Source organism: Rousettus aegyptiacus, unplaced genomic scaffold (assembly GCF_014176215.1).
Source record: "Rousettus aegyptiacus isolate mRouAeg1 unplaced genomic scaffold, mRouAeg1.p scaffold_m13_p_3, whole genome shotgun sequence".
In the NCBI taxonomy this organism is placed as follows: domain Eukaryota; kingdom Metazoa; phylum Chordata; class Mammalia; order Chiroptera; family Pteropodidae; genus Rousettus; species Rousettus aegyptiacus.
The window spans coordinates 44,467,867-44,486,839 of NW_023416306.1; the positions used below are offsets into that span (position 1 = coordinate 44,467,867).

Below are 18,973 nucleotides of genomic sequence, written 5' to 3' on the forward strand. Positions count from 1 at the left end.
ATTTTGCTGTTTTAGTGGATACAACGAAGAGATCTGATCAAATCAGTACATAAAAAGCAGCCTCTTTTTAACAACTGTATAATATTCTATTAAATTGTGATGCAAAAATCCATTTATCAGTTCTCAACTATTGCTATTTCAAACAATAATGAACTTAATATTCTCACACATATGCATAGAAATACATGAGCGAATATCGCTCCCCTCTTCCGGGTTTGTCCGCATGTCGTAATTGTGCAAATAAATGCTCACTCCAAATTAGCGACATATTTCTTGAAGTTTAATATCGTGTTTGTGATACTGAAGTATTTGCTTTAATTCTAAATAAAAATTTATATTTTAGTTTTTTATTGCTGGTTTAAGATGATTCAGATTATCCTTGTACTTTGAGCAGGAATTTCTTATTTGAAGTTTTGGAAACAGTTTTAGGTCTTAACTTGGAAAGACGTATTAATCTATCCTATTGCTCACAAAAATCAAATAATACTGATTATTTCTCCAACAACAACAAAAAAGGTAGGATAAAGTCCTACAAATGAATTTGCTGGGTCAAAGGGTGATACTTATTTAAAATATATTGTTAAATTGCTCGCTATGGAGGTTGACCCTGTTCTACACTGTCTTCAACCACTGCATGCATATCCTTTACCAAAACTTTGACTAACTTCTTGAGTTTTGCCATTCTCTATGCTCTTTTAACTGTACAATACTACTTGCCTCTAAGTCCTAATTCTAGCATTTACTAGATTTATGACTTTGGACAAGTCAATTTGATCTTTGAACCTTCTTCCTTAATTGAGATATATCCATTTTCTATAGTTTCTATCAAAATTAAAGGAGGTGAAAAGCCAAACATTACACAAAGGGTAGGCAAAATCATTCTTATATACACTACATATAAGCAGCTCTCATACTTTGCCCTCCACTTCTATTCGTATATAGCACAGCAACTGTTCAGGCTTTGTTATTCAATACTCTCCGTATCTTTTTCACATGTCCTTCCTCCAAATCTGATGATCAAATAAATCTTCCTGAATTCAAGTTCTAGTTGTGTCACTCAGCTTTAGACAAACAATAATGCTATATAACCAAGAGGAAATCCTGTACCTTATTTTCCATTACCTAGCCCTACCCTACCTTCCTAAGTGTTTTCACTACTGTCTTTTGGCCATTGTTACATTTATAATTTTTAAATACTCCCGCACAGGCAGATATTACATGCACATACATTTTTAATGACCTGACACCTATCCACTTCCTATAAAACACCCAAGACAGCTTGCCTGCATGTCCTTTTCCTCCCTTCTAGAAGGCCCACTGTGAACACCCCCAAATTCTGTATTGTCGACACTTCCCAGATCTCAGGTAGATCCTATCCCCTTCTCAATTCCATTTGCATGTCACCTACTGCACTCCAAAATTTGTCTTTGTGGTCTCATTAGCACTCGATGGATCGTTTCTTGAATGGAATCACATACAGGCCGTATTTTTTATTCCTCAAAATATGTAGTAGTGTTTTCCTCATAGGATGTATAAGCAATATCAATAAATACTCTCACTTGTTCGGAGAAAGAGCATTCATCAATGCTGTAATTACTGAGTGCTTACTATATACTAAGAATTTTTCTAGGCTCTGGAAGGTAGCAATTACAACAAAATCTCTGCCTTCAGAGAACTCATATTCTAGTGTAAAAGACAACAAACTATATAGTGATAAATGATAAAAAAAAAAAAAGGTAAGAGAATAATCGAGGCTCAAGGTCACTATTTCAGAAGAGGATAGAGTGAGGAGACATGTAGAAATCTTGAAGACTATAGTTAACTGGTTTTTTACGTGAGGGGAAACCTATCAAGTCTTTTCCCTCAAAACGTTGCCAATCGACCAGAGGGGATTGATTATCTCTTGGGGTCTGTGACAGACTCCTACTTGTTTCCAATATTCACCCTCCCCTTTCTGAGTAACAGAGTGGCTGGAGTCTAGGTACATAGACATGTAGCTGAAGATGACATATTCAAGCCTCTTTTGCAAGTCATGTGACTAAGTTCAGGGCAAGAGCAAAAGTAATTTGTGCCTCTTGCTTTTCAAAGGTCTGCTCATGTCTTTCCCTTGTGCCTTTCTCTCTTGATTGCTTGGACATAGATAAGCTGGCAAGAGCTGAAGCAGCCATCTTGTACGATAAGGAACCCACTAGTTGAGGATGATAGAGCAACAAAATAGGAGTTGGTATACTAGCTCAGAGTGCCTATATTGTCAAGGAATAAACTATCTTGTATAAGCTATATTTGGGTTTTTGTTACAGCAAAATTAGCTTGTACCCTAATTCAGAGGCATGTTGGAGAAATATCTTACCCACAAGGAACTTAATTACATAACTAGGAACTGTTTATGATATAGCTCCAACAATTCAAAAGGCAAAGAAAGTATTTTGATAAAAGGGCAGGATGGTATTCTAGGAAAAAAAAATACCAAACCTAGTTTTTCAGCCCCACCTCTGCCATTTACTAACTGTAAAAGCTTGAGAAAGTTATAACATTGCTATGTTCTTGTTTCTCCACCTACAAACAGGGTGCTATATATATGAAAATATTTAAAAGTATAATACAACTTATAAACAAACTATTAGCACATTTAATTTTACAAAATGACTTAGGCTTCCCAGTGCTAGCTTTAATACTCGAATAATTTCTTTCCATAATTCATGACTGTGAAAAGAAGGATATAAGCTACTTGGAAGATCCTTCCTAAGGGTAGTATCTCATATATGAAGGTAAAGAATGCAGCAGTTACAGCGATCACTGGAACTAAATTCAGATCTTAAATAATATGAAAATTTAAAAGTTATCCTATCACAACATTCATTAAACAGTTTATCCCAAAACCTTCCTTATATTGGGATGACTTGTTTCCACCCACTCCCTACTGAATGGCAGGGATGAATAAGTGAACCCCGTCCCTTCAATCTCTACAGACATGGACCTAAATGCCAAGAGTGTGCAATACAAGCTTGCTCTTGAAAGGCAAAATGAAATGAACATAACTAAAGGGCACTGAGAAAGGTAAGGTAATATTTGTTGAAAGAACATCTTTCTAACTTGCTTAAAAACAGCCAAACTATGTTACAGTGTCTCAGCTGATGGCAGGGCCAGTAGAACAAGAGCTGTTTATAGGCCGCTCTTGGCTTCATCAAATCCTCTTAAATAGTTCTTAGAATGAAGCTAAAGAGTAGCCCTGCTTTCTCTTTGGGTTAAAAAAAAAAAAAAAAAAGCTGGCTTTTTAAAAAAGTACCAAATCTTCCCAGTCATTCTCCAATAACTTACTTTGGAGTGATAAACAAATAGTTATCTTAACATTTAAAAAAATTCACTCCATCCAACTTTTCCATTAGGAATAAAATATCAAGTCCAAATTGCCAATCGAGTCAAATTTCCCAAAAGTGCAAATTTTATTAATGTTAAGTTTTCCAAACATATACAGTATGACTACAAAGTAATGAGAAGAATTGGTATAAATATCATTTGGGGCAACTCATCTGGCTAACATACTCAAATTTCATGAAGTTAATAAGATGTATGAAAATAATTATATCCCTACTGCCCAAGGCTCACTCAAAACCCTTGTCTTTATATCCTTTGAATAATTGACACTATCAGTAAAATAGAATAAAGTTCTCCACATTAACTTAGAATTCTTAGACCTTGATGTATAAAATGCAGATCTCAATAAAGCTGGAAAAATATGTAAGAAAGAAACATTATTTACAAAGTGACTACTATGATGCTAGGTGCCCTAATAGGCCCCTTATCTCATCTGATCCTCTCAACAACTCTGAATGAGGCAGTATCCTCATTTCATTGAGGAAGCTGAATGAATTAACTTGTCTACAAATAAGTAATAAAGTCTGCCTGACTCAAAAATATTTAAAAAATTACTTTAGATAGTAGGTTAAAGTAAGACACAAGACAAACTGTCTATTGGGAATGTTCTTAGCAAATCTAGGGTTTCTACCTAAAAAGTTAAACTTGCCTTCTTTAGATGGTTTAAATTTTTTTCCCCATGTGTTTTTTGCATCTATTAGACTGTAATTTTCTTGCAGGCAGACAAGGGACTAACTTTTCTATTCTTCTGAACATGGACAGAGTGCCAAACACTGTTCTATAAATGGCAGGGACTTAATAGACTTGTTTTTCAGTAAAAATCTGAAAACCAAAATGACTCAAAAAAAGTTCAAATGTAAAAACAGATCTTATTTAAAATAACATACACTGAAATATGAAAATACCCATTTATTACCAACAAAGTATTTCCCCAATTTTTTTTCCAATTACATAGATACACACAATAGAAAGACAAAATTATATTTTTACATACTAAAGATTCATACTCCAAAGAAAATAAGCATATGTTCAAAAGACAAGTAGAAAGCAGCAAGAAATCTTTCCTTTGAATACTAGAAACCTTTCAACAGAATCTCTCCTTAGGCTAATCAATGAAGATTTTGTCATTAAAAATGCTTGTCACCTTAAGGTTTAAAATTTTTTATTCACCAAATCACTTTCACTTAGTTTTTACAATTTGAATGTAATTAAAAATCAACTTTTGCAGAAAATATACAGTTTTAAAGTGGCCGAGACTATGGTGTGCTAGGTTTATTCTTTTATTAATGTTAACATGGTACATAATTTATCCTTCACAACTCAAAATTCAATGCAAAACCAAATATTAATTTTGCCCAGAGAAATATAAATGCTTAAAAAAAAAAGGTAAGGAATAAGTGTTGGCATATGTAAAATGAAATGTAATAGACCATTTTATTTTCAACCACCACCTAATCTTCAAATTTCTTTTTCACAGTGATAATCATTTTGCAGGAATAAGATGGCTGGCACTAACTTAAGACAATAAACTACACCAAGCACACATTAGTGAAGGTATTCTGGTGGAAAACAAAGCATTAAACAACAAACATCTGGTAACAACATCCATTTACTAACGTGTGAACGAAGTTCTTCAATGTTTACATGACTTGTTTATACTAGTAAAAATATTATTTAAAAATATTTTCATAGTACATGCATTAGACTTAGTTTAAGAGGACAAAGCTCTTAAAATTTTTATAAAGAAAAAATACCTTTTAAAAGAGAAATGTTCAAGTGAGAGGACAGAAACTTATGGTTCATTATTTTTTGATGTAAGAATATAAATTTCAGTGGCTTTTTAAGAATATACAAAACCCAAACTGAACGCCATTCTTCAATTTATTCAGGCTACCAAGTCAAAAAAATAATTTTGTCATTACTGGTGCAAATCCAATCCACTGTTCAAAGACATATCCTTGGACTAGTCCATTATCTTACAAGATTTATTTTTTAAAAGAATAGAATTTGTTTGGCACTGTTAATTGGTATAACTCAGAGATAAACAAATGATTTTCTCACCTCATTCTTTCATGCTGAAAGAAAGTTTAAACTAGATTTTCTAAGATAATGGGGTAGAATCGACATTGTAAGGAAGGTCCTATAAGCCAAAGTTCTAGAAACATTATGGTTTTAAAATCAATGCTTTTCCTCACTCTTTATATAACACTGAGAAATTTCAAATATAAATTGTAGAAACCAGTATATGAAATCTTAAAAAAATCTTACTAAAAATAATTATAAAAATGCTTTTAGAAATTTAAGATGTAAAATACAATTGACTTTAAATTAAAAAAAAACACACTTTACAGGGTGATTATTTAAAAACCCTTGTCACTTGATTTTCTGTCAATCTTTTGATTGCATTTTGCATCATCTAGTGGCCACATTGTGGCATTTCAAAGAAGTCCCACTAGCATTTCTGAACCCCAGTACTTTTGATCCTTTGAGATACCAATAGTTATAGTATCGAGTTTCATAAAACTTTTTTTAAAGGCCCATAAAATTCCATTTCCTAGTGGAGATAAGGTAATCTTTTATAATAGGAAGAAATGAATAGATTTGTCATAAATTATTACTGTACATTAGACATTTCCATATCAATTTTTAAAATTAAATATAACACTGGGAGAAAACTATGACTTAAGCTCTAGAGTCATCTTTAGACTCTAAAAGTAATTAAAGTTACTCTGCAGTTAAAGCTCAGGGTTATCATGTCAACTAAACTTCTTGTGAGTGATAACTCCTTCCACTGTATCTCTGATTTGAAATAGTAAATACTTTTTAGCATGGGAACCCAATGACTCGTGGTTAGAGGGCTAAGGATTGAAGTCAACAAAGACAAAAAGGCTTATTTTTTCCCACCAGAAGATGATATTCCACAGAAATAAGTTATGGTCTCCATTCATCAACCCATTTGTATTTAACAGGAAGTTTCCAAAAACAACTGATGTTTTAGTCTCAATGAATCTCCTAACTTTTATTCAGTTGAGCCATACTTATAAACAGAATTTAACAAAAAAATTCCAAAGTTCTCCCATTTTATTGAGAAGGTTGAGTGAATGTAATACGGCGCCGCCGTCTCTGGAAAGCCTTTAAATTCCACCTGTTTGGTTCCAGCATATGAGGACCATTGTAGACAAACAACACTGTCATCTTCTCAGAATAAGGGAGATTTTGTAGGAGCTATAAGTGTTAAAACAAACTGTCATATAATGCTACACACATAAAGGAGCACAATTTTCCAAACTTATATATGCATATATATAATATTAATGAAACTTATGAATCTCTCAAACAACTCAATATATAACCTGCCAGACTGTGACCCCTACCTGAATTAGCAAACCTGAAGTCTGGCCTAAGGAATAATTAACATGCTTAGGGCACCCTCTATATTCACAGGCCAAATGGAATCGGACAACTTCTTAGGTAAGAGAAGTGCATCCTCTAGAATTTTCCTATAATAGATACTTTCACTCATCTGTCCACAAACACTTCTCAAGGAACCTTTATGGTCAGGCACTGTGATAGATTGGTAGTGTGTAACAGGGAGGTTTGGTTTATAAGCCAAGGTGCTTGGTAAACTATAGGGTAATAACAGATCTAACCAGTCCATAGAGAACTTGTTGAAACGAGTAGACGGAGTATACTATTCAATAAAAATCTGAATTTAGGATGGGCTCTCCAATGAAACTTTTTGCGAATAGTTAAAAAGGGAAACAACTGATTACATCAATAAATACATCTTTGAGTACATAAGTTTTATATTTATCTATAGCCTAAGACATTAATAAAATTTCCCACTGCAATGGTTTCACCTTATGGAGAATTCTCTATAAAGATACTTCTATTTTCATCATTGTAATCTCTGAACAGATGTTGGGACACTTAAGGTTTCCTCTGGGCCAGGGCAGTGGTGACTAAGAGGGGCAAATTATACCAGTACAAGCCTTACTAGGGAAATGAGGCAGGCCAGAGCTCTACGGTTTGCATTCTCCTGTCACTTTTTAGTGCTAAAAGAGGAACTTCTCTAGAGGAGGAGTAAGGGCCAAAAGCAGGGAAGAAATCTCTGTTCTAGAACATAATGCTATGCCTCCTACGTTTCCTTCTCCAATAATGAGATTTCTGATTAAGTATGTCACTGGAACTTGTCCCCTTTAATGTAAATATTACTTTAATCTTCTTAGTTCCTTTTCTGGGAGTATTCCTGCTCACATCTACATAACTGGGCTCAAATCTGCTACATGAAAGCCACATGGGACTTTTGAGTACATGAGCACTTTTAGGTTATTTATCACCTACCTTTGGTGTAATAAAGAAGTACTGAGAAGTGTTTTCTTTACAAGCAGTATTTACAACCATTTCAAACACTCTCCGTTCATTGATTGGGTCCATTCCCTAAACAATGACAATAATAATGATTATATTTAATCTATTTTAAGATACAAGATATGATAAAATTCAAGTAAAATAATCACTATACCTGATTGATTTCATCAACTACTCTGAATGGACATCTATTAAGCTCCTGAAGTGCCATCAAGTATAGCATGGTAGAAACACTTCTTTCACCTCCACTTTGATGATGAGGAGTTAATTCATGCAATTGAGTACTACTGCGAAATTTGACTCTAATTCGAATTCCGTATTTATCATAGTCTTCCTATAAGACATTTGAAAACTTGATGAAAGATGAGTTTTCTCTGATAATTTCACAGTGTTATTTGAAAACAGAATGAATAGATTATAAGAGTAAAAAAAAAATTAACATTTAGTGACAGTTTAAAGTAAACCAATAAAATATTTAAAAAACCAGTTGCTATCTACAAGCTTTAGCGGGGGGGGGGGGGGTCTCCAAGGATCTGTGTAGATAACAGAAATACTCAGATTACGAGTAACTTTTTTTCCTTGTCTTGTAACATTCATTTCAATTTTAGTAGGCTTTTCCAAGAGTTTTTAGGGATTACTGAGTGAAGAGCTCCGTCATGGAGAGACACTAAATTCTAGCTACTGAAGTGCTAGGTTTTAAAGCTACAGGTGCAAGTAATCAGAGCACAATGGAGTATCACGACATTTTTCACTAGAGAGGCAGCTGCGCATATCACTGCAGAGGGCCAAGAATCTTCCCGCTTCTTCAGCTGGTTAAGAAGAAAAGAATAGGCAGAGACTATATGTATACTCTGAAAAAATATTTACATTAAATCAAATAAATACACATAATATGCAGCAAAAGCCTGGCACATATTAAGTGCTCACCAAATATTTGTTGTAATGAGTGCATTCAGTATTCTGTAAATTTTGCCCAAAATGAGGTTGCTCTACAGCTTATTTACTGCTTTTATCAAATGTCATTTCTAGATCAGTCAGGTTTATACTTAGCCTAAAAATGAGATGTATAACTTAATAATTAAAGGTTAAGTATTTAATGAATAGAGCTTTAAGGTCTAAGACATCACTAACCAAGAGAAATATAATGCAAGCCACACATGCAATTTAAAATTTTCTAGTTAGCTACATTAAAAAATAAAAATAATGTGAAATTTTAGTAGTTTCTTTAATCCAATATACCTAAAATAGTTTTACCATGTAGTCAAACAAAGTATTTTTTATATATTTTTACATTCTTTTTTTATACCAAGTCTTCAAAATTCAAAACTTATAGCACATTTCACACATTTTAAGTGCTCAATAGTCACGTGTAGTTAGCAGCTACCATACTGGACAGCAGAGATCTAAGATTAATAGTTAAGAACTTACATAAAAACATCTTAACCATGAACACTGGAATCCTAATAGGCTAAATTTCTTAACTGTGCCATTTCTTAACTGTAGCAGCTCTGATTGCTAGTTTTGTTTTTGGCTCTGCTACCTATTCTTTGCCCTTTCTGCCCCATCCTAGCTCCTTTCATCTCAATGAAAGGTCTGGCTAAGGAAGGCAGTTCTAGAACTATGACTGAGGAACCCAGAATAGAAGCATTTTAAGGGAGAGACTGAGAAGAGAGATGAATGTTCATTTTCCAGGGCCCTTGGCCAGTAAGACAATGAGTTGAAAAGACTAAAAATTATTGCTATGGTGATGACTTATCATTTAAAACACAGAAAAACTATTTCGAAGAAAGAGGACATGATAAAGTTACAGCACCATGTAATGGAACTAGATTAAAGAATGGGATATCTATGACAGGTCAAGTTCCAAAGGCTTTCCTCTTCTTACCTGATCATATTTATGCCTTATCTAGTCAAGTTGTTTGGTAAAGATAGTATAGTTACTCTGAGTTCGACAAAGCTCTCAATAATCAAATTTTCATCCCATAAAAACTATGCCACTTTCACTGAAAAGGCAGTATTGAATTGCTTAGTCTCTGGGATCAAGTCTGGGGTTTGATTTTTCACTTTGCCACTCGGTAGCTATGTGAACTTTAGTAAAGTTTCTATAAGTTTCATTTTCTTTGTAAAGTAGGGTTAATAAAAAGTACCTGCTTTATAGAACAGTTGTGAGGATTAAACAAGATAAAAGTGCTTGACACAGTGCCTGGCACTTAGTAAGTACATTATCAATTATTACTGTTACTACAATATACCCTTATTTTGAACAAGCCCAAGGACTGGGTAGATGACAATTACTGTGGCAGGGTCTACTACGTTACTAGAACTTAAAAGTAAAATGATGTTTGTTATCCTTATGTCTCACACTAAGAGGATGGAGTATGGGGCAAAGTTCCTAAGTGGAGAAAAAAGGCACTACCTGGCTTTATATTTATGTCTGTAACACACATGCAAAATTATATACAAGCTAAAATGAAGAACAATGAGCTGTGAAGGCAGAGTTTTTATTTTTTCTTAAAAAAAAAAAAAAAGATTAGGAAAAATTTTCAACATACACAAAATTGAAGCACAAAAATAAGCTCAATGTATCATCAACTAGTCTCAACTATAATCAATACATGACCATTCTTGTTTCACCTATAACTCTGCCCACTCCTCTTTCTCAATTATTTTGAAGCAAATCCCAGTTCATCTCTTACACATTTCTTAACGGTAATTTTATTTTACTTACAATTGCAATGCATAAACTTATAGCTCAAAAAATCAAGAGCAAATTTTCAAATACTTTCATTCTTGTGAACTGTTAAATACTTGATCAAAGGGAAACCACTGAGAAACTATATTTCAGTTATATTTGCCAATTTATGACTCTTCTAACTTGGATAGTGGTAGATTTATAAAGCAATGCAGTGCATTTGTTCATCACAGCTGAATAACCGTTACTTAGATTGGATATAAAAAGAATGAAGTTATTAGTCACTAATCTCAAATGTCACCAAAAAAAAAAGAAAAAGAAAAAAAAAGTGACCCTGATGGAATCCCACAGGTAGTCTTTTCCTTCCTTCCTTTGAGCAATTTTTTAGTAAGCAAAATTTTCAGATATAACTCGAATAAACAAACAACTTACATACAATGAAAATTACTTGTCAGGAAACATTTCAAATGTAATTTTACCTCATTTTCTGTATGGAGATCAACTTCACCAGCACACTGCATGGAACTAAAAAAATTACTAAATTTTTCATTAATTTTTTCTACCAGCTCTTTTAAAGGATTAAGCCACCTCTCTTTTACCTGAAAATAAAAGCAATAAAAAAACACAATTTAAAAGAAGTATTACATTCTGATATAAAACTACATAAAACATTTAACATAAGTATCAACCTGGTCATAAGAATACATATTGCATTTTTGAAAGCATACCATTTCATTTTGCATTCTACATTCCCACATGATTAATGGTAAGAACATGACAAAAAGATAAAGATTAAACAATTACCTGTGAAATATTTTCTCTATATTTATCCAATTCAACTTTCTTTATCTTTAGTTCCTGAGTTAACTGCTCTATTTCTTCTTCTCTTTTTGTGTATTCTTCAACAACCTAGCAGGAAAAATTATTTAAGATAAGTCCACCAAAGGATAAAATTACGGGAAATTTGCATCAATTAAAACATTAATTTAAAATGCCAATGTGTTGTATTGTTTGTATGTTCTTATACTGAAAATGCCATTTTTTTATCCTTGAAAATATAGACACTGCAGTATTTTAGGTTAGTCCAACTATTCTTTTTATAAAGAAAAGGCACAGAACACTGTGTTCCTTAGGAAGAATCTATTTAAAATTCTAATAGATTCAGAATCTGGCATTTAAAGCACATTGTTCCTGCTGTCTAGCTTATTATTACCAAGAGCTCTAGTACAGAGTGGGAGGCAAGTACTGGAGGGAACTGTGTATATGTGCGTGTGTGTGTGTAGGGTGATGGTGGTTGCAGTAGGCAATAGGAAAGGAAGCATACTGTAGGATTCAGTCCTGTGAAGCAAGAAGCTCTTGATCTTTCTTCAGTTAGTAAAGCATCAATTTCATCCAACGTGTTTGGAAGATCTTGGAAAGCCTAAAGAAACAAAAAATATCCATCATTATAGATAGTATAGTGAAAACAGTTCAAACAGTTAACAATATTCTGCTGAGTAAGTATCTAATACTATGTGTTCAATAGCATGCTAACACACAAGGAATCAAAGAAATTACAGGGTTTTCTCGCTTTCAAAAAGCTTAAAAGAAAACAAAAATATACACACTTAATAACACCAGATAATACCTTAAGACAATGTATTGATGTTGAGTATTAAAATAAGCAGTACATTTCAACTGGCTATGGAATTTAGAGAAGGAAGTATCAGTTCATGCTACAGGAGCTACAAGAGAGTTAAGAGAATTCAAAGGCCTAGAATTCATCTCTGGGCCTTTAAGCAAATGGCTAAGGAAAAGCAAGGCAGAGGGGAGATAGGAGCTTGGAAAAAAGAACGAGCACTGCATACCATGGGGGGTGAGGAGTTGTGTCCATTTGGAATGGTGGGTACTTGCTGAATTGGTAGAATGGGTCCAGAATATGTGGGGCATTGAAAGAGAGCAAGAAGTTAGAACTTTATACTGTACTTATGAAGAACTACAAAAGCATCCTAAGAATCTAATTACTTTGACAGCAGAATTTCGCCACAGCACTATCTTCTGAGTCCATGCCATAGAGACACAGAATAGATACCTTCCTGAGATGAAGCAAGCAGTACATTGTTTTGCCAGCACAACCTGCAAAGTTCATATACTACAAGGTACAAAATGAATCTTAAAACCTTAAAAAAGATCCTGACAATATTATATTAATCTAATATCTTGTTTTTTTAAATCTTTTAGAAAGCATTTCAACTTCCATAGGCTTTCAGATATTTAAGTATATTTTACTGAATATGACATATCCACTGAGCTCTGACTTCATGAACCCTATATTTATTTAGTATCTTCACTTAACTCTCTAATAAGCATCTTAAATTGAAGATGGTGAAACAGAAATCACTTCAGCCACCTTCCCTACCAATTTGAGAAACCTATTTCTCCTCTTCCATCATCTCCATTTCAATATATGGCAAAATTCAAGGATTCTCTCTTATTCTTCACCTCAAATCCATTAGCATATCCTATTGGCTCTCTTCTAAATGATATCTCAAATCTATAAACCTTTCTCTCTCCAGTGCTTCCTCCCTAATCCATGCCACTATAATCTCTTGTCTGGTGCAAAGCAATAATCTAAATGGTCTCCTTGCTTCCAGTCTTATATCCCTACTTTATTCTTCATATAGCAAATATGAGTGTTATCTTATAAACTGAAGTTAGCTACATCACTCTTCTGTTTAAAATTCCCTAGTGGATTCCATTTCAAAATAAAACCCAAACTCCAATGGTCTATACGGCCCTCTATGATCTGACTTCTGCCTTCCTTTCTCCTTGGATTATAACTTTTTAGCCCTACTGAGATTCCTTCTCTTCTGAAACATGCCAAATATACTTCAGCCACAGCGATCTCTTATGAGCTGTGTTCTTTCCACAGCTTGGGAGACTTTTCCTTCAAATTTCACTCGACTTGATTTCTTCTTTTTATTCAGGACTCATCTCAAATAGCATCTTCTCACAGGAGACTTCCTCAACACTCTAACCCAGTAACTTGTTTTATTTTTCTTCTTAGCACATCCAGCTACCTGACATTATCTATTTGCTTTTTGATTTTTGCCTGCCCCACAGTCCAGACTAGAATGTAAATTTCAGTAGAGAAGAAAGTATATGTCTTGTTCGATGCCTGAGATATATATACATATAAGTATACACATACATATACATACATACACACATATATACATACAATACATTTTTAATATATGAATTATCTTCTAATTTTGTTCATTTTAAAAACATGACTTAAGGACAGAATCATACTACTTTCTGAAAGAAAAAAATTAGTACAGATATTGTATTAATATCTTTATGATAACAATGTTTTGGAGAAGTTCTAGCATATTTTGAGAACAGCTCCTCAATCTGTCTTAAAAATATATACTAAATTCCTACTATGTACTCAGTCAGATTCATTCTCTGGTTTCTGTGTCTGATACTATAGAGTAAAATCTCTGAGGATTTGAAAATTATAATCTAAATTAATTTTTTCCAGTTCTATTTTTAGCCTTAGTAGACATTTCATTATCTATTAAAATAAACATTTAAAATTAAGAAAGCCATACAAATACCAGATATTTCAAAATTCATTTTCTATTCATTTTCTCATTGTGATATTATTCTGAGAGAAAATTTAGGTAAAGTATTATCCCCACTTGTCAGATAAAAATGTAGACTCACAGGGTTAAATGTTAATGGTGGAACTTGGACTAAAGGGCGGTGTCTCTTTACTAACTGAACAAATACATCAACATATAAAATACAGTGGAAAGAAGAAAAAGCTCCTTTCTCCTTTTCTTACCAACAAATGTTAGCCATAAAGATTCAGCTCCCATTGGACCCCAAATAAAAACTCTAATATCTAGGAAAAAATTTTTATTTTGCTTTTGCTTTTCTAAATATCACCTCTATTTACTGTTATATACCAATTACTGATACCTCTTAAAGGGAACTTGCGGGGGAGGGAACTCTTTTATTGGAAGAATGAATATTATGGTACTAATTTACAAGGTGATACCCATGTTTCAATAACTTTAGTACCAAGGAATAAGACTGACTACTGCCCAAATCAGAGTAAATATGCTAAGCAATATTATATATATATATATACTGTTAAAAATAAGGAAATCTCATTTTTTTTATATCACACCATGTTTTTCATGGCCCATTACAATACCTAACACATTTTAAGCTTAAAAATAATATTAAATGTTAACTTGTAGTATTATATACTTTTTATACTTACTGTCTGATATTCTTGAGGAACCGTCTGCTCTGCACTCAGGTTACACACTTGCCTAGCTCTCTTCATAAGTTCTTTGCATTTCTGCAATAATCTCTGTCTATTTTCATCCAACTCAATGAAACGTTGCTATTACATGAAAAAGAAATATTTTGAAAATTTGTATGTTATTAAGTCACATTATATGTTATCGAATTTTGACTGTAATAAGCAAATCATCTGAAAACCATACCTCAAATCATGATTGAACTTAAAACTTTAAAATATATCAGCACATTAATACGGCATTACTCTAACCCAGAAGAGCTTTAAAATTTAAATTTAATTACCTCTTTTTGAAATAGTTTAATTTAGCTATGTTAATTTTACTTTAATAAAATTTGAAATACAGTATGTAGGCCGTATATCAGAAAACTCAGCACTCAAATATAAGTAGAACCTTTAAACTAGTGTTTGACAGTTTTCAAAATGATTTTCATATAGTTATTTATTCATGAACACATTCATTCCTTTACCAAATAATTACTGAGAACCTATTAAATGTCAGTTTTTATCATGCACTGAGAATAGAGAGATAAGAGGAAAGATACATAAAATCATCATAAAAGAAAAAGTTACTATTTATTGAAATCTTGAGTGCTAGGTGCTTTACTCGATTACCTTATTTCTCACAACACTGCCCAGTAATACTGTCCCCATTTTGTGCATTAAAAGAAAAAAAAAAAAAAAAAAAAAAAGGAATTAAGGCACCTTGTCCAAATCCACAAATTTAGAAGCTGTTGGGATTCACATCCATGCTTGCTTACAGAATTCATGTTCTTTTCATTACAGTACAATGCCTCTCAGTGGGAGAGAACAGCCAAAGGAAAGCAGAAGAGACTGTGTGGTGGTGGGGGCAGGGGATGCAGGAAGGTCAGAGTGGTCACAGAAGCTACAACAAGTTAAGGTCTTAAAGGACAAATAAGAAATTACTAAAGAGGAAGCAGTAGAAGGCATTCCCAGGATAGGCGATTATAAACCTAAACGCATGGAAGCTTCAAAGACCCATGATTTTAGGCAACAAAAAATATAATGTGTAAAGGAAAAGTAAAGATGTGAAAGATCAGAGTGGCAAGGTGAACAAGAACCAGATGACAAAAGTTTCATTTGTAATGAGGAAGGCATCATGGAATGTTTTCTTTGGGCCAAGCTTTGTTATAACCACTATCAAATGTGTTAATCGAATCCTCATTATGATCTAACAGAAATGTATTATCTCCTTTTTTAGATGTGGCTCACAGGTAGTAAGAAACTTGCTCAAGGTTATGGTAATAGCAGATTGGCTGGTTCCTAATAAAACAGGTCTAGCTTGCTCTTTGCATTAATCCCCCACCCCTCACCACCACCGCACACACCCCACCCCCGGGGTGGTAGCGGAAAAGATTGTTAAAACAGTATTGATGCTCCAGCCACATGCCAGATCAATTAAGTTCTCTGGGGCTCAGGCCTGAACATAGGTATTAACAAGGTCCTCAGGTGATTTTTATGCACACAAGTTTGATAGCAAATAAATTAAACCAAGATAAACATTATGAAAAGTAAAAGGATATATATTAGACTGAACTGAAAATACAAGTAAACCTTTATGCTACTCTCTTAGCACTGTGGTTTCCTTGAATGAATTCTTCAGTCCTTACACCCTGAGAAAAATAAAATGTTAGAGACTCCCAGTCACCCTTACCCTGTTCAGAAGAGCCAATCACACTCTGATGAATATAAAAAAAAGGACAGCTAGAGAGAAACGAAACACTCCTAAAGTCTTCTACTCTTGCTTCCTATTTCTCTGGACTTTGCTAAATGGTCAGAACATATGGAAAAGAAAAATCCTTGCGTTGTATATTTGGAGTTCTGTGCTTAAGAGGACAAAATCTCATTCAACGATTTCCTTCTGTTCAGTGGCATATGTCTCATAAAATCTTTACCAGAGAAAATGTTCTTTCTATACGTAACACTTTTATGACATACCTCTTCACGTAGCATCTGTTCCCTCCCCCCACCATAATTCTTGTTGAGCTTTCTTTTTGGGGAAGGGGTAAGGAATGGAAAGAAAGGGAGTATACAATTAGATAATATAAATTTAGGCTAGTGAAAAAGGCTTTATTTAAATTTCTCCCTAGAGTCTAGCCTTTAACAGTTATATAGAAGACAGAAATATTTCATCTCTGTAAGATCTAAGGAGAAAACAGCAAATTTACAAAATATCCCCCACCAACATCTCAGAAAATATTATGTCTGTAGGTATATATCCTAAAAGAACTTAATAAGTATTTTCTGTGAAATTCTTTTTGAGAAAGGTCAATTGTCTTGAAAGGTATACAGAAATAACATTAAGAAAATCTTCTCTAAGAGGGCCCTCTAGTGGAAGAAATCAATTATTCACAGAATTTCTTATTAAATGGCATGTTGCACATGAAATTATTTAACACAGTAATTATTCTATTTAACAACTTATTAAAATGAGTCAAAAATGAAAACCACTTTCTGTATGAAAGGAACTAAACTAAGTTCTATGTAGCATAAAATTTTACTAAAATACTAGTTATAAACTAAAACATTTCTTAATTTTCTTTTAATACAAATACAAACACCAAATTTAATTTCAATAAAAATGATTTCAAATTCAAATGTTACCTATAAGTTTTAGTACACAGGAGATAGAATACATATTTTATAAATGTAAAAAGTATGTAATTATTCTTTTTTATGATGTAAACTTTAAAGTTAAAATGTCAAATTTGAAATTTAGAAATAAGTTCTTAACTGACTTTAATATACAAGATTATAAGTTCTATTTCAATCAAATACTAAACAATGAAGTAATGGCAATACTACTATTTACTTAAGTGATTTCCCCCGCCCCCAAGAAATATGTATCTCATTTTAAAAATGTTTCCTTGGAAATTTAGGTTTTTTTGTTTTGTTTTGTTTTGGTGGGAGAACACTAAGCAGGTAGGCAGAAGAGAGAATGTTAGATGAAAGCACAAAATTTCTAAATTTAGAATTAGAACAATTTCCAATTTGTATAATTTATATTAATCCTAATGTAAATTCATACCTTTAAAGGAAATATTGACTTCATTCTAGGCAGGACACTGAGCACCTTGACATATATTATTAAACTGAATACCACAGTATCCCTGAAAGTCAGGTAGAGTTTATAAAGCTATTGCTGAAGACAACAATAGGCTTGGAGTGATTAGAAAACCTGCCTGAGGTAAAAAACCATCTGTCCACCTCCATATCTGGATTCACATGCAGTCACCTTACTAACTTGTCCTAAAATTATTCCAGAAAGTTGTGATATAATTACCAAACAGAGGCTCAACCATGTGCCTTTCTCTGGGGACGTTTTCTATGTGTTTGCCTATGTGCCTTCCAACAATTTGGAGAGGCATCAAACTTGAGGGTGGTTAGCTATCTCTAAGTTCCCTCACAGATGACAATCCTTCCTGAAATTCTGTGTCAATCTTCTTTTGTGAGATTGTTTTCATGATTAGGGTAAAGAACAAAACCAAAAGTGGTAGTAATGGTTCCTTAGTGCAACCTGCCATGTGTTCAAAGGGACAAATAGGGAAAAAAATAATTCTTGTTTCAAATGAAGTAGGACAGCAAGAGGAAGGGTTAAGAGTAAATGCTAGCAAATACGGGAAGAACAAACAAGAAGGAAAAAGAACATACTGTACGCTACTTTACTATGTATTCTTTAACTATCATTCCTGACCATATAAAATATGTGGTTAGTGACTATGGTCAGTTAGCAACAAATTTATTACGTATGCAGTGCAGCAAATAAAAGAAATAACCTTATAATAGGGTTGGTAAAACAATTATAAATAGCACTTAATATTTTTCAGATCAACATATGAAAAAGGAAAGTAGAATGGTACAAAATAAAGTCAAGGGTTGTACCAGGTAAGAGTAGTAGGAGAAGAGTTGCCAAGGTTGTGTGTGTTTGCGGGGGTGGGGGTGGGGGGGTGGGGGGTAGTAAGAGGCTGAGAACTGAGTAGGTATCATTTCTAGGTAACAAAATCTAGAGAGACAAGCAGCTAACTAGGTCATCTTTGTTAAAAATTGTGACTCAAAGATTGAAAACAAAACCTCCTCCCAAGAAACTTTTCTACTATGCAGAGTAGTCAGCTCTACTCGAAAGGAGTATTTCTACTACTACTAACAAAATAAATGATAAAAGAATATCCTGTCAGTTTATAACCAATCTCAGTACA

At 33.4% G+C, this 18,973-nt stretch overlaps 1 protein-coding gene across 4 annotated transcripts in view; it reads right to left on the reverse strand.

Moving 5' to 3' along the window:
* Positions 1-4,269: 4,269 nt before the first annotated feature.
* The window catches only part of SMC5 (structural maintenance of chromosomes 5), an 82,378-nt gene continuing 67,674 nt past the window's right edge, over positions 4,270-18,973 (reverse strand). For 2 of the 4 annotated variants that reach the window (XM_016135519.2, XM_036218098.1), the window contains 8 exons: positions 14,715-14,840; positions 12,286-12,330; positions 11,763-11,858; positions 11,243-11,347; positions 10,918-11,037; positions 7,901-8,080; positions 7,720-7,815; positions 4,270-6,600 (listed from right to left, as the gene is read on the reverse strand). In XM_016135519.2, coding sequence (XP_015991005.2) covers positions 6,457-6,600; positions 7,720-7,815; positions 7,901-8,080; positions 10,918-11,037; positions 11,243-11,347; positions 11,763-11,858; positions 12,286-12,330; positions 14,715-14,840 — 912 coding nt within the window. In that variant the 3' untranslated portion in view covers positions 4,270-6,456. Of the gene's footprint in view, positions 6,601-7,719; positions 7,816-7,900; positions 8,081-10,917; positions 11,038-11,242; positions 11,348-11,762; positions 11,859-12,285; positions 12,366-14,714; positions 14,841-18,973 lie in introns of those variants that run through there. The other 2 variants (XM_016135520.2, XM_016135522.2) reach the window with 2 other exon arrangements.